Consider the following 23,872-nt stretch of genomic DNA (forward strand, 5'->3'; position numbering starts at 1 on the left):
AATAAGTGTCCTATCCTGAAAGCAACCCCCCACCCCCACCCTAGGGGAGGAGGACTCTTCACAACTCCTTCATAACTTTTTTTTTCCCCAATCCTAACTTCTGTTTGGCCTTTAGGATCTCAGGGGTTCTTCAGCCAACCAGAGCAACTGGAAAGACACCCCACCCTTGGGTGGGTGGATTCCATAAATGCCCCCATGTGTTCTGTTCCCCTCCTCATCTGAACTCCATGGCCCACTGACCTCTATATAAAATCTCTCATCCCCCTGCATGACAAGGGGGTTTCAAGGATAGGAGGCCCCTCCTCTCTTCCCTTACCATGTTCATTTGCTCCCAACTCCATTCTCCCCCCTCCCCCCATCCCAAGGGTATCCAGGACATTGTGTGTCTCAGGAAACAGTTCGGACAAGGGGCCTGAAGCCGATCCAGAAGGAGGAGGAGGAAGGGGATGTGGGAACAGAGAAGACTCTCCTGCCACAACCAACCAAACACTCTGGAGAAAGGAGGGTATGGAACCTGGAGGAGTGTCAGAGATGCAGCACCCTTTCATGCTGCTGATGTTGCTTATCTCCCTGCCACTGACCAGAGGTAAGGATGTGGGGATGGAGGAGAGAATAACTCTCCAGACTCAGAAATGAGTGAAGGAAGAAAATGCTGGTTCAAGGTGTTGCAGGAATTAAGTGAGAATCAGCAAAGGGGGAAGGAGGAGGTTGAGAAAAGGTCACAGGTTTACTGGTCTTGGGCAAGGTCCTAAACCTTCCACTCCAACCCCCATCCTCACCCTACCACCCACCTACCTCACTCCATCACTGCCCAGAAGGAACAGAACAGAGAAAGTTGAGAGAGTAGTTTGGAGAACAGCAGAAACTTCCACCCACAGATTCTCCAACTGCACAATTTGGTAGGGGAGAAGGAATGATGAGAGGAGGAACTGGGAATGTGAAAAGCAGAAAATCCAAAGTCTCCCTAACCCATTCTTGGTGTCCCCACCCCTAGTTAGTTCAGGACAGGGCCTTTCCGGTAGGATATCCCTTGAATGTGTCAACCATTCACCAACTGGGTCCCTCTCAGTCTCTCTCCCTAGCCCTGTCATCTGCTTCCGAGGGACATGCCTGGAGCACAGAACTGGGAAGCCAGGGAATAAACAGGAAAGGGTGGAGAGACTGAAAGCAGGGAGGATTAGGATCTGGGGAGCTGCAGATTTGTGGGGGGGGTGGTGGTACAAATATGGGAGAAGAGTATCACTGCAGAAAGTTGACTATCCTAGAAGGGATGGGGATTTAAAGAATCCATGATGGAGGTTACAGGAAAAAAGGTTCTCATGCTCAAAAACAGGTCCTCAAAAGTTAGGATGAAATAGGTGGACAGTTTTTCCCCCCAATATTCTAGCTCCTCTACCTTAACTCCTAGGACTATCATGTGAGAAGCTCCCAGAGCCCTGTGCCAATGGGGGTACCTGTCTGAGCTTACCCCAGGGTGAAGAAACCTGTCAGTGAGTGTCGGATACTGGGTCTGGGTAAAAGGAAATGGGAGAGGGGGGAAAAGAAGCAAGTGTGAAAAAAGAGAAAAGAAAAGAGGTAGGAAGAAATAGTAAGGATAAGATGAAAGAGGGAAGAAGAAAAAAGAAAGGAGAAGAGGGAGGAGGTAAAACAGAGATGGGAAGGAGGAATTAGAAAGTGATGGAATAAGAAAGAAAAGCAAAGTTTGGGGAAACAAGAAAGGAGAAAGATTTATGGCAGGAAGGAGAAAAGGTTAGGGTTTTATGGGTCTCCTCCTATGTTTCTTCACTATTTCCAGGTGTGCCCCAGGCTTCTTGGGAGAGAGGTGCCAGTTTCCAGATCCCTGTCAAAGTGCCAGGCCCTGCCAGAATGGAGGCAGTTGTGAAAGCCTGCTTCCTAATCACCTGGACTACCCCTCCTCCCACCCTCCCAGTTTCTTTTGCTCCTGTCCCCCTGGCTTTGGAGGATCATGGTGCCAACTCAAAGACCCCTGCCTGTCCTATCCCTGTTACCATAATGGCCGGTGCCATGTCTTGCCTTCTGGCCAGCCTCGATGTCACTGTCTGTCTGGATGGACAGGTAATGAAATAGGATCAGGAAGGGGAGAAGACTCTGATATATTCTATCCTCTTCCATCTCATATTTCCTTTTCCTTCCTTGTCTTCCTCCCAATATCTTCCTATTTCCCCCTCCCTTCCTCCCCAGTATTTCTGTGATTTTATGCAGGTAATAAGAAATTTGGCAGGGGAAAATGGGGGTCCCCAAGAGTAAGGACTGTCTTTTGCTTCACTCATCAAATACTTCATTTGCTTAACAAATGATTATTGAGTATTTATTACACACAATATAGTAGTTGCTTACCTTCAGGGAACTTACAATCCAGTAAAAGGCTACAGCATGTTCATAAATAATATAATGCAAAGTAGAAAATGATAAGAGAAATGTTCTTTATGAAAACTGAGGCAAAATAAATCACTTCTATCTGCCAGGCTCAGAGAATATCTCATGGAGGGTCTCATAGTCTATATGAAGCCTTGAAGGAAGAAGTTTAACAGGCAGAAAAGTAGACTGGAATATAAACATAAAATAACAACAACAATAATAACTAAAATTTATATAACATTTTAAAGTTCAAAAAGTGCTTTATCCTCCCAAACCTGGGAAGTGAGAAGTATTCTTATATCCATTTAATAGATAAGGAAATTGAAATAGGTAGAGGTTAAATTACTTGCCCAGCATCACACAGACAGAAAGTGCCTGAGGGGGGTGGCTAGGTGGGTGGCTCAGTGGATAGAGTACCAGCCCTGGAACCAGGAGTACCTGAGTTCAAATCCAATCTCAGACACTTAATAATTACCCAGCTTTGTGGCCTTGGGCCAGTCACTTAACCCCATTGCCTTGCAAAAAGTCTAAAAACAAAAAAAAAGTCTGAGGTTAGACCTGAACTCAGTTCCTGATTCAACCGTCATCTAACTCTCGTCTCTTCTGATGGGATTTCAACTAGAAACAGCATTAGGGCAAGTCACATCTTACTATTATGATTTTATTTTTTAGCAGCATAGAGACTTACTGAAAAGATAGATAAAATAATTGGCTTTTATAGTTGAATAAAAACAAAGTTGTAAGGTCAGCATATGCAGATCATTCAGTGAAAATGAAAATGGCTCTGTGAACTCACTGAAAATATCTTTTAGTGGGGCAGCTGGGTGGCGCAGTGGATAGAGCACCAGCCCTGGAGTCAGGAGTACCTGAGTTCAAATCTGGCCCCAGACACTTAATAATTACCTATGTGACCTTGGGCAAGCCACTATATATCTTTAGTACAACTCTAGAAGCAGATGGGGCAATAGTGATGAAATTTTGAAAAATGCTTTTTCCACATGTTGGAAATTATGAATATTTGGAATGATAACATCTATTAAAGCATTGCTCTTAAGTTTTTTTGTGGACCAGTATTATATCTGAGTGGGCAACATTTTGAACTGTGATGGTCCATTTCCAGTACTGCAACAGTGGTCTGCTGGTTGAGTTCTCCAGAATATTATGAGAAAAACAATAACTACCACTACTACTACTACTACTACCACCACCACCACCACCTCCACCACCACCACCACTACTACTACTACCATTGCTATCATTACAATCACAACATAAGAAGGTTGGTCAAAGTAACTTTCAAGGATCATCAGCTAAGTTTCAGAGAGGCAGTAATCACCTGTGAAAAGGCCATTCACACTAAGTAGAATGTAAGCTCCTTGAAAAGAGGAACTCATTTATTTCTGTCCTTGTGTCCCCAGTGCCTGTCACCTATGGCAGTAGATGTGTAATAAGTACTTGTTGACTGATGGATAAAACCTCAAATCCTTGAAATCTTCAAATATATATAATATGTAAGATTTGATAATATGATATATAGTAACTATGATATAAACAGGAAATATACAATCTAAGCAGGATATAATACAACCCAGATAAGATATGAGCAAAATAGGATTAAAGTATGACAGACTGAACCCACTTAAATGTCATTAGAAGTGATTGTGATTAACCAGGTAAAGTAGACTAGAACTTAGATTATAATAAAACTGAGTTATACATATATATATATATATATATATATATATAGGAGCACAAGTAGAGAAGGTACAGTGGATAGAGTACCCAGCTTGGATTCAAGGCAACTCATTTTCCTCAGTTCAAATCTGACTTTAGATACTTACTAGCTGTGTGATCCTGGGAAAGTCATTTAATTGTTTGCTTTAATTCCTTATCTAAAATTATCTGGAAAAGAAAATGGCAAAACTTTCCAGTATCTTTGTCAAGAAAATCCTAATGTGGTCACAAAGAGTCAAACATGATTGAAATGACTAAACAACAAATATATACATATATATATATATATATATATATATATATATATACATATGTGTGTGTGTGTGTGTGTGTGTGTGTGTAGGTATGTATGTATGTATATAACTAGGAAAAAGAGACAAGCAATAACGGTTATAAGAATTAATGTGAAGGGCAGCTAGGTGGTGTAGTGGATAAAGCACCAGCCTTGGAGTCAGGAGTACCTGGGGTCAAATCCGATCTCAGACACTTAATAATAGCTGTGTGGCCTTGGGCAAGCCACTTAACCCCATTTGCCTTGCAAAAACCTTAAAAAAAAAAAAAGAATTAATGTGAACATGAGATAAATCAGTCTATTACATAAAATAGTATTTGATTCATACAGGATGTAAAAGTCCTTTTCTTTTATCTTTATTCCCCTACCCCCACACCCTAGGTGAGCACTGTCAACAGCAGGACTTCTGTAAAGCAAACCCCTGTGCCAATGGAGGGATCTGTCTGGCCACATATCCCCATATTCTGTGTGACTGCCCCCAAGGTTTTGAGGGAAATAGCTGTCAACATGATGTCAATGAGTGTTTCCAAGACTCAGAGCTCTGCCCCACAGGTGCCACCTGTCACAATATACTGGGCTCCTACAAATGTCTCTGTCCCCCAGGACAGGTTGGGCCCCAGTGTGAATTCCAAATGGGGCCCTGCCCTGTCACAGGCTGCCAAAATGGGGGTACCTGCCAACTACTTACTGGGTCCACCACTTTCCACCAATGCCTCTGCCTCCCAGGTGAGTACTTATGAGAGTTTTCCCCCAGGTCCTTTTCATCAAAACACAAGGACATTCTTCTATTACCCAAATGACCTACATAATCTCTGCAGGTTTCACAGGCAGGAAATGTGAAGTGAATCCAAATGATTGCATAGGTCATAAGTGTCAGAATGGAGGCACCTGCCAAGATGGATTAGATGCCTACACCTGTCTCTGCCCTGAGACCTGGGCAGGTGAGTTATTGCGATCATACAGGGCCAGATATATGACCCAATTGTCTAAGTTCTAAGATGTGGGACTGGAATCCCATATCTCTTTCTCTCTTCTTCCAGTCTCTCTTAACTTTCAGAAACCTTGATATTAGGTACTACAGTTCTATTCTTTTTCCTCCATAGGACAGGACTGTTCAGAGGATGTGGATGAGTGTGGAACCTCTAGCCCTCTACGATGTCAGAATGGAGGCACTTGTCAGAATACAGCTGGCAGCTTTCACTGTGTGTGTGTGAGTGGCTGGGGTGGTCCAAACTGTGAGGAGAACCTGGATGATTGTGCTTCAGCCACTTGTGCTGAGGGCTCTACCTGCATTGACAGGGTTGGCTCCTTCTCTTGCCTCTGCCCCCCAGGTCTCACAGGTAGGAGGCTAAAGGGACACTGTGGGAGGGGGCGGGGTAGATGGAACTTGGATATGTCAAGAAAACAAAAAAAGATCTTTGTGAAGCCATCAGCAGGCACTTCATAAACCCTGCTTCTCCCCTCTGTGCCACTGCAAGAGACATAGAAATATGAAGATGAGGGAAGCACAGAAGATGTGAAAAGAACACTGCCTGGCACACAGTAGATACATAATGCTTACTGATTGATAAAGGGGCATTGGAAAGCCCCTTTATCAGGAAGCAATGGTAAGGGCATGGGACACAAGAATGTGAAGAGTATGGAGTTATTAAAAAACCAATTGATCAATTAATACTAATTAATACTAATAATCAATTAATTTACTAAGCAACTTCTAATGTATCAAATGTCATACAGACAATAAGCAGGGAACAATTCCTACATATAAGATGCTCAAATCCTACATGGGAAGACTTAGAAGCTCAGATAAGCATATACAAAACAAATTTTAAAAGAATAGATACAAAATAATTAAGTACAAAGTAGTTTGGGAATCACAGTGGATAACAGAGTATTAGGCCTGGAGTCAGGAAAATCTGAGTCAAATCTGGCTTCAGACACTAGCTTTGTGTCTGAAGCAAATCACTTAACCCTTATTTGCCTCAGTTCCTCATTGGAAAAGAAAAGACAAACCAATCCAGTATCTTTGCCAAGAAAATCCCATGGACAAAGTCCAGGGGTCACAAAGAGGTAGACACCACTGCACAACAAAAGTTTGGGGAAGAGGGCACCCACAGAGAAAGCTTTGTGTGGAAGGGGCTGTGCTCTGAGCTTTGGGCAGAGTTGAAGAGGGAGTACATTCAAGGCAAAGATGAGAATGTTGCATGGGAGGAACTAAGAGAAAGCCAGTTTGGCTGGAATGAGGGATACAGAAAGTATCCAATAAGTAAGATCCAATGAGTCTAGAAAGATAGATGGGGTCAGGTTGTGGAGGGTTTTAAAAACTAAACAGAAAAGTTTATAATTGATCTTAAAGACCAAAGTCAAAAACCTAAGCAATTGGAAGAATAGTGATTTCTTCATTAGAAAAAGAGAAGTTAAGGGTAGATTAAGTGGAAAAGATATTGAGTTACACAAGGAGTCACAGGAAGATTACAAGAAAGAAATGGGAAGATGGCAGAATGTAAAAGTAGAAGACATTAAGGGGGAAAAGTAGAAAAAAAAGAAAAAGATGGCATGACAAAGGAAGCAGGCAAACACAGAGATCTCCGGAGAGGATATGGGGAACATAGGAACCTCAGTCTATTCTCTTCCTCTCTCCTTCCCATTCTAGGTCTCCTTTGCCAGCTACAGGATATGTGTCTAAGTCAGCCCTGCCACCCCAAAGCCCAATGTAGTACCAACCCCATCTCAGGAGCTATACTTTGTCTATGCCAGCCTGGATACTCAGGGCCCACCTGTCACCAGGATCTGGATGAATGTCAGATGGGTAAGGAACCCCAAGATTAAATTCTCCAACTAAGCCTATTTACCCTGTTTCCCATATAAGAAATGTGAAAGTCAGGGGGAAAGGGGAAAGGATAGAAAATGAGATTTTTCTATACTTCCTTGGGTTTTTGCAATTTTCCAGAAAAAGAAAAACCACAACAGCTTTTTTTCCCCTGATTATTTCTAGAATTTTTTCCAAGTAATCCTAACTCTACACTCTCCCTTTTGTCCAACCCCCTAAAGATGTTACCTTTTCCAACCCTATAAATGCCATCTATCCCCTATATATAAACATCCCTTCTTCCTTATTCCCACAAAGGCAGTTTAGTATAATAGAAAGTATTCTGGACTCAGAAGGAGAAGACAAGGCTCTTCCAGCTGATGTACCTTAGATAATTTCTTAGATGTAAAGACAGGTGACCCAATGGCTAGAACTCTGGGTCTGTAAGAGTTCAAGCATCATACAAATCACTGACTTCTGTCTCCGTTTACTCAATTAAAAAGTGGGGGTAATCATAGTACCCATCTTCCAAAATTGTTGTGAGAATCAAATGAGATATTTGTAAAAAACTTAAAACAGTGCCTGGAACATAGTGAATTCATAATAAATGCTTGTTTCCTTCCCTGCTTGCTTCAGAAGGCTTCAGTTTCCTCCCCATAGGATTTGTACTATCTACATCACTCAGCATGGGGAAAGTGCTTTGTGAACCATGAAGTATCATCTAGATTTAGTATTGGGGCAGTTAGGTGGCACAGTAGACTAAGCACCAGGTCTGAAATCAGGAAGATCTGAATTCAAATCTAGCCTTTAACTTTGCAAATTACTTTATCCTGTCTGCTTCAATTTACTCATCTATAAAATGATCTGGAGAAGAAAATGGCAAAACCACTCTAGAATCTTTGCTGAGAAAATCCCAAATGGGAGCAAGAAGAGTCAGATGTAACTCAAATGACTCAATGGCAAAAAAAAAAAATATTATTAGCAACATAGAGTGAGCTGGAAGGAATCCAGTCTTTTACCCTAGATACCTTAAGTGCAATCACTCAGCTAGTAAGTAACAGAGCTGGAATCTTCTGACCCTAAAACAGTACGCTTGCTACAACTTTCTACCATATTATCAGGTTCCTTATCAAATATATTTCATCTTCCTGCTTCTATTTTCTATCTATATGCCCTTCTCATGTCTATATACCTTTTTCTTTGTCCCCTAAAACTCATCTCTTGTCTCTCTTCTCAGTCCACCAAAGCCTTAGTCCCTGTGAACATGGCGGTTCCTGCCTCAACACTCCAGGTTCCTTCAACTGCCTCTGCACCCCGGGCTACACAGGCTCCCGATGTGAGACTGACCATAATGAGTGTCTATCACAGCCTTGTCACCCTGGCAGCACCTGTCTCGACCTGCTTGCTACATTCCACTGCCTCTGCCCTCCAGGTATGGAACAGCACTGAAAGGCCTGTGGGCAAGGGGGCTGGAGTTCTGGATAGGTAAGGGACAGCAACCAGAGGGGCAAAAGCAAAGTGGAATCCACTCTCCAAGTTGAACACATCCCAAATAGATTTCCAGGAACTCACTCCCAATCCTGAGAGCTAGAGAAGACAGGGCAGGTACTTCATTTAAACCACTATTGGCCCTCTAAGACAAGAACCTAATTGCTCACTGAGGAATTCCTAATTTGGAGGTAGATAGATAAAATGAGAATGGGAGTTTTAGGGATGAGAGAAGGTACAGTGAAGTATACAGTTGGGACATGGTGCTTTCCTAGTCCTATAATCCTGAACCCAAAATATTTATTTCCTGAGATCCAAGATCATTTTTTCATTACTACCAACCAATACTTCCAATTAAGAATGAGCTTTTCCCAGTCAAGTTGTAGATTCAAAAAGTACTGATCTCCCCCAATGCTCTTCAATTAGGCAGTACAACTAAGTTTTTGTAAGGATTTAAACTTATTGCATATAATGAATGATAATCAAGGCCAGAGGAATATCAATGTAATGAAAGATTCGGGATGATAAAGCTTATAAAATAAAGGTCCCTGAATCTTGCTAAGGTTTGTCAGCTTTCTGAATTACTTAGAAAGCAGTCTCCCCATGTCCCTATTATGATTCCAGATCTGAGCTAAGAAAAATATTCACATACCAGCCAACCAAGTTGCTTAATAGTCATTAGAAGGAAGCTGAACATTCCTTGACTCAACATGTCAGTGCCATTGACTCATTATGTGTCACTAAACAACTCACTTCCCCTCTCTGTCTTCAGTATCCATATTAGTAAAATAAGAGGTCTGGACTTGGATGATCTCAATGGGTCCTGCTTATTTCTGCTAGTACCTGTTAGACAAATCTATAAATTCCAAACCAGGGCTTTGATGTATATGTCATGCCTTATTACAATTTAGAATTTTATGTTTTCCCATAATCAGGATTGGATATGGCATCACCAGATCTGGATTTCTAATCCTGTTATTTCCTCTTATTGGTTATAAAGACTAGGACAAGTCACTTCCTTTCTCAGGGCATTTATTTCTTCATCTGCAAGATAGGATGAATACACTAGATAAGATTAAGGATTATCTAAATTTTTCAGTAGAGGACCACTTGATCAAAAATCCATATTTATAGGAGTCTTGTGAATATAATTAAATAATCAATGTCCAGTTTCAGCTGCAATTATGAATTGATCTAAGTTTAATAGCATGATAAATTACTCCCACTTTAAATTAAAAACTAATTGACTGATTTCAAGGTTTGCAAAGCTCTTTCTTCACCACAACCCTAAAAGAGAGTTCAGGTATTATCATCATCTTCATTTTATAGATGAGGAAATTGAGCCTCATGATCACAGAACTATTAAGTATATAAACCTGGATTCTTCTGACTCTAAAAACCCAGTTCTCCTGATTCTAATTCCAATATACCAGGTGCAATAGTAGTAGTTAAGTGAGTGATTAAGCATACTCACTAATTAGTATTAAAATTTTTCTGCTAAAATTTTCTATGAGCATTTGGCCTACAGGCTACACATGTACCTCTGACAACTGGATGGCATCTAAGGATTTATCCATATCTAACATTCTACGATTCCAACCACAGCACAAATCTTTGCATCGATTTCTCTGCCTCCCAGATTTCATTACAGCTTTCCTTTGTTGTTCAGTCATATCCAACTCTTTGGGGCTTTGGCAGAGATACTAGAGTTTTTACAGATGAAGAAACTGAGGCAAATGGGGTTAAGCAACTTGCCCAGGGTTACACAGCCACTAAGTATCTAAGGCCAGATATGAATTTAGGCAGATGAGTCTTTCTGACTCCATGCCTGGCTCAGCTACCCCATTCCTTTTAGGACTTTTTTTCCCCTCATGTTTCTTGGAAAGTAGTTTTCTCTGGATTCTCCTTGGGTTTTTGAAAATTTGTTTGCAAGTTTTCCAGTGCATCATGAAATCCCTTCCTAGTCAAATACCAATAGCTCTTCCAGGAGAGAAGAGCAGATCAGTATATCAATGGCCAGTAAGTGAAGGCTTTATCCATGATACCTTTATGATTGACAGTATTGTTTGTCTGCCAAGTTTCTCACTTTTAAAAAAAAAATTAAACTGTGAGTCATTACATCTAGCATTTTTAAATTATACAACTTTCTACAGGTTTTTGCTTGGTGAGAGCTCTGCCATTAATTCCATTCAATAAATATTTTTCAAGCACCTACAATATAGGGAAGATTTGTCCAGGGGCTGGGCAAAATACAAAGTTTAGATGAAACACAATCACTGTCCTCTTAAAATTACAATCTAATGAGACAGAACCTATACACCAATATCAATATTACAAAAATTATTCATGATCAGGCATGAAGGGCTATGTAAAACCAAAGATAGAAAAGTGCTAAAAACTAGCAAGCTCAATAAAGTCTTCATGAAGGAAAGTGTATTTTATTTATACTTTAAAAGATAAGTAGGAATTCAACAGATAGAGGAGCAAAAGCATTCCAGACCTCAGGAAATTTTTTGAACAAGGCTTGGAGTTAGAAAAGTACAAGATGAAGCCATCTAGGCAATAGCAAGCAACTCAGCCAAGGTGGGGCATCAACTATACAGGAGGGGAAGTATGAGAAAGGACATGGAAGGTCCTGAATGCCAGATTAAGAATGTTGAATTTTATTAAGTAATAGGAATCCACTGAAAGACTTCCTCCACTGACATAGCTACTATCCTTCTTTAGGCTCTCATCACCTTTTCACCTGGACTAGTGCAGTAACCTCTACACACAGACACACACACACACACACATAAACTCACACAGCACCCCCTACCCTTATCCAGCTACCAAAGTGATTTTTCCTTATTGTATAGGTCTGACCATACTATTCCCCTACTCAAAAGATTTGACTCCCTAATTACCTCTAGGATCAAGTAAATTCTGCAGGGCATTTCCAGACACTCATAAAACAGTCCCAAGCTATCTTCCCAGGCTTGCTATACTCTCCTTCACATAAACTATGTATCATCTGGCTAAATTTCTTAACTAAGTCTATCTTGCTTGCAGTTAGCATCATAGTGGATGATTGATTATTCATAGGTTAAAATGAACTGTTTTCTCCAGAAAAATCCATGCATAAATTTGAACATGATACAAATTGGTGTTTTAAGGTCCCAGATGAAGGTCCTGAAAAGCAAGCAGCTTGTTAGAAATTATATATTCTATTTTTTTGAGGATTATCCAATGCTCCAATGCCTGCCAGAAAGGGAAAAGGCTTTGAACCAAAAATACAAATGTATATATTCTCCATTACCCAAGTCTCAACTGTCTGAGCTCCCAATATCAACAAACTCTCCCTGTCTGCTCTGTTTATCCATCTTAACTCAGTTTCCTTGGGGCTGGTGGAATCAAATGACTGAGGAAACAAAAGGTTTGAGTTCCTAAGCATATCAATTTATTAAGGTGATATAGTCGATAGAGTGTTGGGCCCAGAGTTAGAAAGACCTAAGTTCAAATCCAGTCTCAGACACTTAATAGTTATCTGAGCCTGGGCAAGTCACTTCTCCCTGTTTGCCTCAGTTTCCTCATCTGTAAAATAAGTTGGAGAAGCAAACTACTCCAGTATCTGACAAGAAAACCTAAATGGGGTCATGAAGAGTTGGACATGATGGAAACAACTAAACATGCCATTTGTAAAACAAATCAGGATCAAGTTTCCTCAGCTTTGGCACTGAACCCCCAAATAGAGGGGAAGACAGATTTTTATGGATTATAAATAATTCATCAAATAAGACAAATTAAAAGAAAAATAATAGGATATAAACAAAGAAGATTGGGTAATCTGACTTCTAATTGGAGGAATAATTTGTGACTTTCCAAATGGACTGGGGAGAGTAAACAGATACAATTCCCTGACATCAGAAAAAGAGATGTCCTACTTCTCTCCAAGTATTCAAAGGAAGAAGGAAACTGTAACTGATTGACCAATATGAGGCCAGTTTTCAAATAAGACATATAGATTACTTGAGATATATATATGTGTGTGAGAAAATACCTTGCATCAATCTTCAAATCTGACTGAGTTTCTGGCCAGTATAACCTAGGTCCTAAGTTAAGCATTAAACAAATTTTGTCTCCAAGCAGCAGGTAGAGGTGGTCCAGCTTCCCTTCCTTAAGGAAAACTCCTAATATGTTAAGTTGGAATTCAAAGATTTTTTTAAGTCAGTGATTAGATATTCTTGAGTGGATTGCAAAATTCACTATCAAGCCTAATCTCACCAGATTCTTTGTGGTTCACCCTCCTGCTCAGAGTTCTTTTCCTGGGTTTTCTTCAGTCTCTCATTGGAAATTCAGAATCTCTCTTGGATTGCTTCTGATCTCTTTTGCATTTTTATTGTTCCTAGAAGAAAATGGAAAGATTAAGGTACTGTGGACTATTTTACTTTGATGTGGCAATTGAGGTCAGAGTTATTTGCATAGTATAAAACAGAGAGAGCTCTGAAACAGGGAAATAAAGGGAAGTATACCAAATGAGTTTTGGAACTCAGGTTACAGAAACAATTTTATTTTCAGATCCCCATTCTCTCCCTCCCATTCATGTTTCCCTCCCCATTGAGAAAACAAGAAATTTAAAAATCCTGTTTTTCAGAATTGGGTAGAGGGAAAGAGGGATCAATGGCCCAAGTGGACCAAGTTGGAGGGGATACAGGAACTCAATTGATTTACCCAAGCCCTGTGTCCTGTAGGTTATGAGGGACAGCTGTGTGAGGTGGAGATAAATGAGTGTGCGTCAGATCCCTGCCAGCACCAGGGCACCTGCCATGATCAATTGAGTGGCTTCCTCTGTGTCTGCCTTCCTGGTGAGGATCTCAACCCTGCCCTGAATTCCCTAAATACTCCTTACTCTGGACCACTTAACTTTGAACTCCCATTTCTATACAACCTCCATTCTTGCCTCCCTAGAAAATAATTCTCAGTCCTCTTCAAACCTCCCACCTATATCAAGTTGCCCTTTTCACAAGTTGCTTCTTTCCCAAACTCTTATGACCCCAATATTTGTTTACTTCCATTCTCTAACCACTTCTTTGTCTTCCAGATCTTAAGTTTCCACTCCTTTCCTGTTACTTTTCTCCTCCTTCCCCACCTCCTCTTCCTTTAATTTCCTTTTAGCTGTCTGTACCCTCTCTCTAGCCCTTATCCCTTTTCCAGTTTCACTAGTCTTCTATCTTCTTCTATCTGTTCCCTAACACAACAACCCAGAACTGCTCTCCTCCCTAAAGGCCACCCTCTTGCATTCCAGACACAACCTTTTTTGCTACCAGATAGTGTAGAGTGAAGCCCTTCTTCCCTGACCTTTGACCTACACCCCTCTCCTACTTTTATACAACAGGTTTCACTGGCCCCCACTGTGAAGAGGATGTAGATGAATGTGCCAGCTCTCCATGTGCCCATGGTGGGAAATGCCAAGACCAACCTGGGGCCTTTCATTGCCAGTGTCCTTCAGGTGAGAGATGGGGCAGGGTAGGAAAGGGTTGGGCACAGGGTGCCTTAAAGTTGTATGGGTTGGAGGGGGTAGGTACATATTTCAAAGAGTCTCAAACTTCCCCAACTCCCTCCCTTCTTTCCCCATGTATCCAGGATTTGAAGGTCCTCAATGTCAGGTGGAAGTAGATGAATGTCTTAGTGACCCCTGCCTCTCAGGATCTAGCTGTCTTGATCTCCCTGGCACTTTCTCTTGCCTTTGCCCTCCAAATGTTACAGGTCAGCAGGGAACTGGATTAGAAATAAAGGATAAGTACTTGAACCACATTGAGAAATGAGGGGTGGGAGAAAATGGGGATACATTTTCAGAAAGAGTTGAAAGGCACTATGGGGTCAATGTTAGTGTCAACTACTATGCCCTGGGTTCAATTGGGAAAGACTGGGGTTAGTGCAGTTCTTAAGGGTATAGACATTAGAAGTCTTCAAGGGGATTTGACATCTAAATGGTAGGAGATTCTCTCAGGGAGGACAAAGATGACGCTGAGAGCCTGACTGGTCTGTCTTATCTTTTATCTACCTTAGGACGACTCTGTGAGTTCTCCTTGTGCCCACCCTTCCTATGTCCTCCAAAGTGGGGATGTCAAGAAGAAAGTCAGTGCCTCTGCCCTGATGGAAACCCCAGCTGCCCCCCTGCCAAAGACAACTGTACCTGCAAACATGGACATTGCCAAGGGTAATACCCCCCCATTCCACTTCTAGATACTCCCTTCAATGGGGACTAGATGGGAGAAAGACTGGAAAATACAGAGAACAATGGAAAATGGTCAATGGGAAAAGAATGGGTAGCAGTATTGCCAGGTAGAAGTGAGATCCGTAGGCTATGTTCAGTGATTTTTCCATCCTTTGCATAATCTCTCAGATATTTGAAGGTCATAATTGGGTCACACTCCAATGTTCATTATCAAGCCAATATTTTTAGATTTGTTTCATATGTACTTTTTTCTTTATTCATCTTTTTGTCACCTCTGAAATGCTTCGAATCCTCTACATTTCAAGTTAACAATCTCCAGGGTAGTAGACATTTAATGAGGAAAAGACCAAAAGAGAGCAGAATGAAAGTATAATTTCATAACATCTATGTCTCATATTCTTTCATTTCTTTAGCTTATTATTTCCACAGCTAAATCCAAGATCCAATATTCAGGATAAGCAATTAATGGATTTCTTTTCATTTAAAAAAATTCTCTATTTCTTATGCTCAATTTTTACCTGTCTTGCACTTACATTATTAATTATAAAGGGTAAAATTGTCAACTTGTCCTTCATTGAAAGGTTGAATTGTTATTCCTGTTCAGGAAATGCCTTAGATCAAGTCTGATTAATTAAGATTATGTCATCTTGGTTTAGTGAAACCCAATCAAGCTCCTCTAAAGTAGAGGTGTCAAGCACAGAGAAAGTCTTTGCCTCTACCCCAGTAGAAACCAAGCTGCATCCCCCTACACTTCTCTCCCAACATTTACACCTGCAAATGTGGACAATAACAAGGAGCAAAGAGTTGAAAGGGATCTTAGAAGTCATCCAGTCCAACTTTTCAGATGTGGAAACTGAAGCTCAGAGAGGTTGAGTGATTTGCCCAGGGTCACATAATTATTAACTGTCTGAGGCAGGATTTGATTTTCCCCTGATTCCAAGCTCAACATTCTATCCACTACCTGCCTCTGCCATGAAGAGGAAAGATCTACTGGGTCAGAGCTGATGGTGGAAGAAAGCATTTAGTTCTAGAGTCAGTGAAAAAACAATCATTCAGTTGAGATCATTGGGGAATGTAAAGTCAATAGGAATGAGGTCGGTAACTCAGTCAATGGAGATAACTGGTCAAGAGAAGGGAGGAGAGAAAAGTGGGGTGGGGATAGAACCTAAATGAAGGAGCTGAGTCCCCTCATACCTAAAATGCATACTTCTCCTTCCAAATCTAGATCTATATGTGTGTGTGATGTGGGCTGGACAGGGCAAGGCTGTGAGGAGGAGCTGGGGGACTGTATTTCACAGCCTTGTGCCCATGGGGGTACATGCCATCCCTGGTCACATGGTTACAACTGCACCTGTCCCACTGGATATACAGGTAAGACTGCCTGTGACAACCTATGATCAATTTGCCCACCTCAGGATCAGGGATGGGTCCTAGATACCAAGAGAGGTAGAAGGAAAAGAAAAGAAAGAAGAGAAGAGAGGGTGGAAAAGAGCAAAAAGAACATAGAAGATCTATGGGAATGGAGAATAATGAGGAATGGAAGGAAGATAAAAGAGGAGAGATAGACTGGAGGGAAGAAAGGAAACAAAGAGGTCAAAAGAGAAGTCAAAGAAATGAGTGCCCTAAATTAGGTCCTTGTTCATTTATCTTAGGCCCCACTTGCAGTGAGGAGATGAGCAAATGTGACTCTAGACCATGTCTTAATGGTGGCTCCTGCAGCCCCACACCTGAAGGATACTCCTGTACCTGCCTTCCTAGCTATACTGGGTCCCAGTGTCAGACCAGCAAGGACTACTGCATATCTGGTAAGTATCTATTGTAGGCTGGGTAGGAGAAAGTAACATTGAATGACTATGTGTTGATTTATGTTGAATGGAAATGAGAAATGCTGTCCTAAACTATGTTATGCTGTCCTGGGTGTGAAGTAAATAAAGTTAATACCTCTGAGAATCAAGTGGAGACCAAAATCCTCACCACTCTTTTCTCCATGCCTCTTCTACCAGTCTCATGTTTCAATGGGGGCACCTGTGTGAATGGAACCAATACCTTTATCTGTTTTTGCCCCATGGGATTCAAAGGCACATACTGTGAAGAGAAATCCCCCCCAAACTGTGCAGACAGGTGAGTGGTAGGGGTTAGGAAAGGGAAACTTCAATTCTTTCCACCTCTCCCTTTCTGTGCTCCCCCTTGGGTCTTGGATTCTCTCACCCTCTATATTCTAAAAGCTTCCTTTATACCTTCACTCTTTGTCTTACATCTCCCCTTCCCTATATCTTCTCTGCCTCCATTTTATTCAGACCCTGCAGGAATGGAGGGACCTGTCAAGAAAGCTTGGAGGGACTTCATTGCCTCTGCCCCCATGGTTACACAGGAGACAGATGCCAGGTGAGAGGATGACAGGAATTCTGTGGTAGGAAGCCAACAAAAGAAGGTTTGGGGGAGAAAGATGTTTTTTTTTAAGTGAGAAATTCTATAAAATATTCTAAGATATTAAGATTTATGGAAACCAGGTTAATTTGGGAATTAGTATCTACATGAATTTGGGATGTTGAGATATGTCCAGGAGTCAGAAGACTAATTTAAGATTGGGGAAAGCCTTCCCTAGGTTCAGATAGAAGAAAGACAGAGGAGGACTATGAGGGATTTATTTATAGAAGGCAGTTTTAGAATTAGAAGTATCCTAAGGAATGTGGGAGCATTTGAAAGTGGAGTTTTTTGGGGGGTGGGAATCAAGAGGTTGAAAGTGTGTGATATCACTGGCTAGACTCATACTTCTTCTGCCTCTTCACAGAAACCCCTGGATCTCTGTGTTCCAAATCCCTGTCAACACAATGCCCACTGCTTCCAAATTGGCTCCTCCTTTCAATGTCTCTGCCCTGGGGGCTGGACAGGGTCTCTCTGTGAACTGCCTCTCTCTCTTTGCCAAGTGGCGGCCCTAAACCAAGGTATCTATCCAAAGACCAATAGAGATGAACCATACTCAAAGGACTGGTCCAGGCTATCCAACCACTAATCAACATAGATAATCATCATTATTAATATTATATAATGCTTTCAAAAAACCAACACATTCTTCACAATTATCCTTAAGGTAGATGATACAAATATTATTCCCTTTTTACAGATGAAGAAACTGATGCTGGATGATTAAATTACATGGACAGATCATGACTGTTTCCATGTCCAAAAGTCTTTCCATATCATGCAGCTCAATACAATTCAACTCTAATGAAAATGGTTCAAATACACTTGCAGCAGTTGGATGTCTCAGCCACAGCTAATAAACTTCAAACACAACAAAACTCAATAACATTTCCAACTCAACACAACTGAACTCAAGATATTAGAGATGGAAGAGAACTTTAAAATTACCTAATTTAACACTCTCATTATACAAAGAAAATAAATATCAAGAGTATTTAGCTAGTTAGTGGCAAGAATTATAATATTCAAATTTGGGTCTTTTAATTCTAAAACTCTCTTAGTGCAACCTATATAACCCAAACAATCCAGTCAATAGAATTCTGACTCGATATAATTTAACACAAAGTAACACCATCAGTATAATTCAATTTTATAGTCACAATCATATTCACAAGCTTCAGTCACTCTCAACACAACTCAACCAAAATAACTACATCTTATATTCTTTGAGCTATAGAAAATTCTTCATTTAATAGACACCTTCTATCTCTCATTCTCTAATAATCTTGGGGGGGGGAGGTAAGAACAAAGAATAGACTGTGATTTTAACCTATTATTGCCTGCCAAGATTCCTCAAGTTCAGGGAAATCCTCTGCTTACACTACATGTTAAATTCCATACAAAAGGGAAAGTTAGTTTCCTTTCTGGTTAGGTTTCTCTCCTCTTTTCTGAGATTCTATTGGGCTGATCCTTCCTCACTTCTCTCTTTTTTTAAAACTTTTTTAAAGGTTTTATTTATTTTGAGTTTTACAATTTTTCCCCTAATCTTACTTTCCTCCCCCCCATCCCCTACAGAAGGCAATTTGACAGTCTTTACATTGTTTCCATGGTATATATTGATCCAAATTGAATGTGATGAGAGAGAAATCACATCCTTAAGGAAAAAACAGAGATAGCAAGATCAGACAACAAGATATCAATTTTTTTTTCCTAAATTAAAGGTATTAGTCCTCAGTCTTTGTTCAAACTCCACAGTTCTTTCTCTGGATACAGATGATATTCTCCATTGCAGACAGCCCCAAATTGTCCCTGATTGTTGCACGGATGGAATGAGCGTCTCCATTAAGGTTGATCATCACTCCCATGTTGCTGTTAGGGTGTACAATGTTCTTCTGGTTCTGCTCATCTCACTCAGCATCAGTTCATACAAATTCCTCCAGGCTTCCCTGAATTCCCATCCCTCCTGGTTTCTAATAGAACAATAGTGTTCCATGACATACATATTCCACAGTTTGCTAAGCCATTCCCCAATTGAAGGACATTTACTTGATTTCCAATTCTTTGCCACCATAAACAGGGCTGCTATGAATATTTTTGTACAAGTGATGTTTTTACCCTTTTTCTTCATCGCTTCAGGGTACAGACCCAGTAGCCTCACTTCTCTTTTCTCTTTATGTATATCCCTCCCCTTTTTTTCCCATGTCTCTCTCCCTAGGCATACAGGTCTCTTCCTTGTGTCAGAATGGAGGGCTCTGCATGGACAATGGTATGTCCCATTTCTGTCAATGCCCACCTGGGTTCCAAGGCAGTTCATGCCAGGACAAAGTGAATGTGTGTGAGTTGGGGCCCTGCCAACATGGGGCTACATGTATAACCCATCCTAATGGGTACTTCTGCCAGGTGAGAGATCCTGTAGTGCAAGGAAGATGAATAGAGTTGGAGGGGTTGTTAAACAGTATTGAAAAGGGGGACAAGGATGTGTGGTGCCTGAAGTTCAATTGTATAAAAATAGTGATATGTTAGTATATATTGTGGTTATAATGAGGCAGAATAACACTAAGTCTGAATCCTGAATGGAAACTAATTGCTGGTAGTAAGTTATGTCAAGTGAAGACAATAATAATTGAGCTGTGGGTAAAAGTCTATTTTAAAGCTGGAAAGAGACTCAAAGATCACCTAGTCCAACTTTTTTTTCATTCTATAGATCTAGAAAAAGACCAAAAAAGATAAGAGACTTGTTCAAAGTCACAAAGAAAGTTATCAGTAGAACCAATATCATAATTCAAATTTCCTAGATTCAACTCCCAATTTGGTGACTTTTCCATAAACCCATTTGCTAAACTGCTTTTAATCATGCATCATACTATCTGTACTAAGATCTGTGAAATTATATTGAATTATGTTGAACTGCATTAAATTATATTTGGTTGTAGTGATATGTGCTGGGCTAATCACAGATTCACATTCCCTGCATCTCAGCCTGAGCTACCCTCCTGACCCCACAGTGTGCCCCTGGCTATCATGGACAAAACTGCTCAGAGGTGGATGCTTGTCAGTCCCAACCCTGTCATAATCACGGCACCTGTTCTTCAGTCCCTGGTGGTTTCCATTGCTCCTGCCCCCCTGGCTTTGTAGGAAAACACTGTGAGGGTGATGTGGATGAATGCCTGGACCAGCCTTGTTACCCTGCAGGCACTGTGGCCTGCCATCCTCTGGCCAATGATTTCCTCTGCCAGTGTCTCCCAGGATACACAGGTAACTAATGGAAACTGAAGGTGGAAGTCAAGGACAGAGAGACTGGCATGTGGCTAACTGAGGAACAGCTAAGAAACATCCTTTTCTATCCCATCCAATCCACTGCTGGCCTGGCAGTCATTTTTTTCCATCTCCCCCTTCCATATCATATACTCCCTCCCTTCTAGGGAAGGAGACTCCACCCTACCACCACTATTATGAATTCCTTTACCCATACCTCTGGTCCCATTAGTAAATAGGAGAGAAAAATATAGGAAGAAGTATGAAAAGCGCTAATTTCTCACACTGGGTGCTATCCTCACATTCCAGGTCTGCGTTGTGAAGAGAAGCTGGATGTTTGCAAGAGTCAGCCCTGCTCCCACGGTGGGACCTGTGAAGTGGTAGTTGGAAGTCAACTTGGTTTCACCTGCCACTGCCCCATGGTGAGTCATCTTCTACTCACTCATCACAGTTCACCTTGGTCACTTCCACTACAAACAGCAAACAGTCAAGGCATTTAGGGCATAATTATAGGAAGTGAATACTGGAAAGAGGTACAGGAGTAAAGGACAGGAGGTTTGGGCAATGAGAAGGGTCAGGTCCTCAGGGAGGGAGTATATATATATATATATATATATATATATATATATATATATATATATATATATAATCACAGTCAAGAGTTCATATATATAGAACATATATACTTAATATATAGAGAGGTCAGGAAATCATGAGCAAATGAATAAGGCCATGCATCACCAATCAGTAAAGCTTTGTAGCTGAAAGTCAAGAGTCCTAGGTTCTAGTCTCAGCTCTCCAGTCAATAATACAAACATTTATGTATCATAATAAGGTTTACAAAGCACTTTCCTATTACTATCTCATTTGATCCTCATAAGTACTATGTGAAGAAGGTGCTATATATTATTACCTCCACCGTACTAAGGAGCTGAAACTCAGACTGGTTACACAGCTTGCAGCTTGATTGACCAGGTTTCTATCTGTTCCACCCCCCCCCCCACCTGATCTCTTGATATCCCCAGATTCTTTACCTATAAAATAATTGGACTAGGTGACCACTAAGTCCCTTCCAACTCTGATATTCTTACAGTATAATGCATTGGAAAGACAACTGGACAAGTAGTCACAAATCTCAATGGACTTAAAAATCCTGACACCACCACTATGTGACTATAAGCAAGTTACTTCACTCTGAGCCTCAGTTTCTTCAACTACAGTGATCATAATAAAATTTTCTTCATCATCTCATAAGACTATTGTTAAATATTTTTGTAAATTTTAAGATTACCCTAAAAATGTGAGTTGAACTTAGCTGAAAGCTTAGAAGTAGAAAAAGGTTATAGTGAGAAAAAACTGTCCTGGATTTTAATTTTTTCCTTTCTTTTCATTCAGGGCTTTGAGGGTCCCACCTGCCTCCATGGTGCCCCTTCCTGTGGTCCCCACTACTGCCATCATGGGGGCCTCTGTCTGTCTTCACCCAAGCCAGGCTCTATCCCTCATTGTGCTTGCCTCAGAGGTTATAGGGGCCCTGATTGCCTGCTTCCTCCAGTCCCTCAGGGTTGTGGTTTTCCTTCCCCTTGTCTACACAATGGCAGCTGCACAGAGTCCCACGGAGTGAAAGGCCCTGGTGGCTCTAGTTTCCATTGTTCTTGCCCTCCTGGATTCCTGGGCCCCCGATGTCAAACATCTGAGGTAGAGGGATGTAAAGGTCGAGGTGGAGATGGGGCCTGTGATCCTGATTGCAGTAGCCCTGATGGTGCCTGGGATGGAGGGGATTGTTCCCTAGGGATCACAGATCCCTGGAGGGGTTGCCCTCTCCATGCTCAATGCTGGCTCCTCTTCAGAGATGGGCAATGTCACCCACAGTGCAACAGTGAAGAATGTCTGTTTGATGGTTACGACTGTGAGACCCCCCAAACCTGCATGTGAGGCTCCTAAGGGACACTGGGGGGTGGGGGATGAAAAGGGTTGACATAACAGCCACACCCAGGCCTCTTGCTATTGAATTTCCTCCCTTTATATCAGCTGGAAGTCAGGGGAGGGGAGCTAAAGGAATCCTAGGAGCAGCGGGGAGATAGGGCATCAGAAACCAACAAAATCCAGAAAATAGAGATCTATGGGCTCTTCTTGGGTCCTATGGGCATCCTAACTGACTAGGTCCCATTAGAACATAGTATATTCCACTACATTCCCATCAAATAGTCACTGAGAGAAGGAACTTGTAGTTCCTATCTCAAGACTTTAGAAGTTATCTTTAGGCATCAGAAAATGAGGAAGACATGAGGGACCCTAGTTCTGGATCTTCAGGAGATGACCAGGACTTACTGGATACTATTACTGATGATCTCCCTTCTGACAGTCAAGGTCTTTGAGGGGAATAGTCTGTGGAACTACTGACATCTTTAGTTGAGGGCAGAGAATGTGGTACCTGGAAGGATCCAACAGGAAAGCACAGTTTGGTGGGAGGAAAAATCCTGAACCCTCTTCTTCCCACCTCTCAGTCCAGCCTATGACCAGTACTGCCAGGATCACTTCCACAATGGACACTGCGAGAAAGGTTGTGACACTGCAGAGTGTGGCTGGGATGGGGGGGACTGCAGGACAGCAGCCTCCAACCTTGAAACAGGTCCTTCCCTGGTTCTTCTGATGGTTTTGAGCCCTCCTGTGCTGGAGCAGCAGCTATCCACCCTTGCCCGGGTTCTCTCCTTGGTGTTGAGGATGGGGCTATGGGTGAGGAAGGACCAAGAAGGCAGACAGATGGTGTATCCCTACCCTGGACCCCAAGCTGAGGAAGAGCTCCACAAAAATAGGAACACAACCCCCCAAAAAAGAACAGCACCCCTCATCCAACTCTCTAGCAAAGAGACTGACACCCTGCCTGCTGGGTAAGGAAGATTAAGGGCAAGTATGGCTAAGATCAGGGACAGAAACCTGAGCCCAGATAACCAGGTCTTCATTTTTCTACTTATACAGATTTGTGGTGGTGCTGGGTGTGGATTCGTCTCATTGTGGTTCTGCTGCTCCTGATCACCAATGCCCATGGGACTCAGGCTTCCTGCTCCGCTTCCTAGCTGCAATGGCAGCTGTTGGGGCCCTGGAGACCCTATTGCCTGGGCCCCTACTGGTGGCCCATCCTCAGGAAGGCCCAGGTAGATGTTATCCCCCTCAATTCTTAATTTTCCCTCCCCCTACTTTGGACCAAGTACAAGTACTCAGTCACCTATCAGGGCTGTCCAAAATGCAACCCTGGGGGTGGCTAGGTGGTGTAGTG

At 41.7% G+C, this 23,872-nt stretch overlaps 1 protein-coding gene across 1 annotated transcript in view; it reads left to right on the forward strand.

The window, feature by feature from the left end:
• The first annotated feature begins 204 nt into the window (after positions 1-204).
• Positions 205-23,872, forward strand: part of NOTCH4 (notch receptor 4) — a 33,838-nt gene continuing 10,170 nt past the window's right edge. Inside the window, exons 1-23 of the mRNA XM_074236624.1 lie at positions 205-586; positions 1,409-1,490; positions 1,796-2,076; positions 4,787-5,131; positions 5,224-5,346; positions 5,509-5,745; positions 7,059-7,214; positions 8,452-8,646; positions 13,433-13,546; positions 14,077-14,190; positions 14,325-14,447; positions 14,751-14,901; positions 16,145-16,290; positions 16,572-16,724; positions 16,923-17,040; positions 17,217-17,304; positions 17,711-17,864; positions 19,559-19,743; positions 20,349-20,598; positions 20,908-21,020; positions 21,994-22,526; positions 23,103-23,486; positions 23,575-23,750. Of these exons, the coding sequence (XP_074092725.1) occupies positions 508-586; positions 1,409-1,490; positions 1,796-2,076; positions 4,787-5,131; positions 5,224-5,346; positions 5,509-5,745; positions 7,059-7,214; positions 8,452-8,646; positions 13,433-13,546; positions 14,077-14,190; positions 14,325-14,447; positions 14,751-14,901; positions 16,145-16,290; positions 16,572-16,724; positions 16,923-17,040; positions 17,217-17,304; positions 17,711-17,864; positions 19,559-19,743; positions 20,349-20,598; positions 20,908-21,020; positions 21,994-22,526; positions 23,103-23,486; positions 23,575-23,750 (4,300 nt within the window). The 5' untranslated portion in view covers positions 205-507. The remainder of the gene's footprint in view (positions 587-1,408; positions 1,491-1,795; positions 2,077-4,786; positions 5,132-5,223; positions 5,347-5,508; positions 5,746-7,058; positions 7,215-8,451; positions 8,647-13,432; positions 13,547-14,076; positions 14,191-14,324; positions 14,448-14,750; positions 14,902-16,144; positions 16,291-16,571; positions 16,725-16,922; positions 17,041-17,216; positions 17,305-17,710; positions 17,865-19,558; positions 19,744-20,348; positions 20,599-20,907; positions 21,021-21,993; positions 22,527-23,102; positions 23,487-23,574; positions 23,751-23,872) is intronic.

Source organism: Macrotis lagotis, chromosome 5 (genome assembly GCF_037893015.1).
Source record: "Macrotis lagotis isolate mMagLag1 chromosome 5, bilby.v1.9.chrom.fasta, whole genome shotgun sequence".
Classification (NCBI taxonomy): Eukaryota; Metazoa; Chordata; class Mammalia; order Peramelemorphia; family Peramelidae; genus Macrotis; species Macrotis lagotis.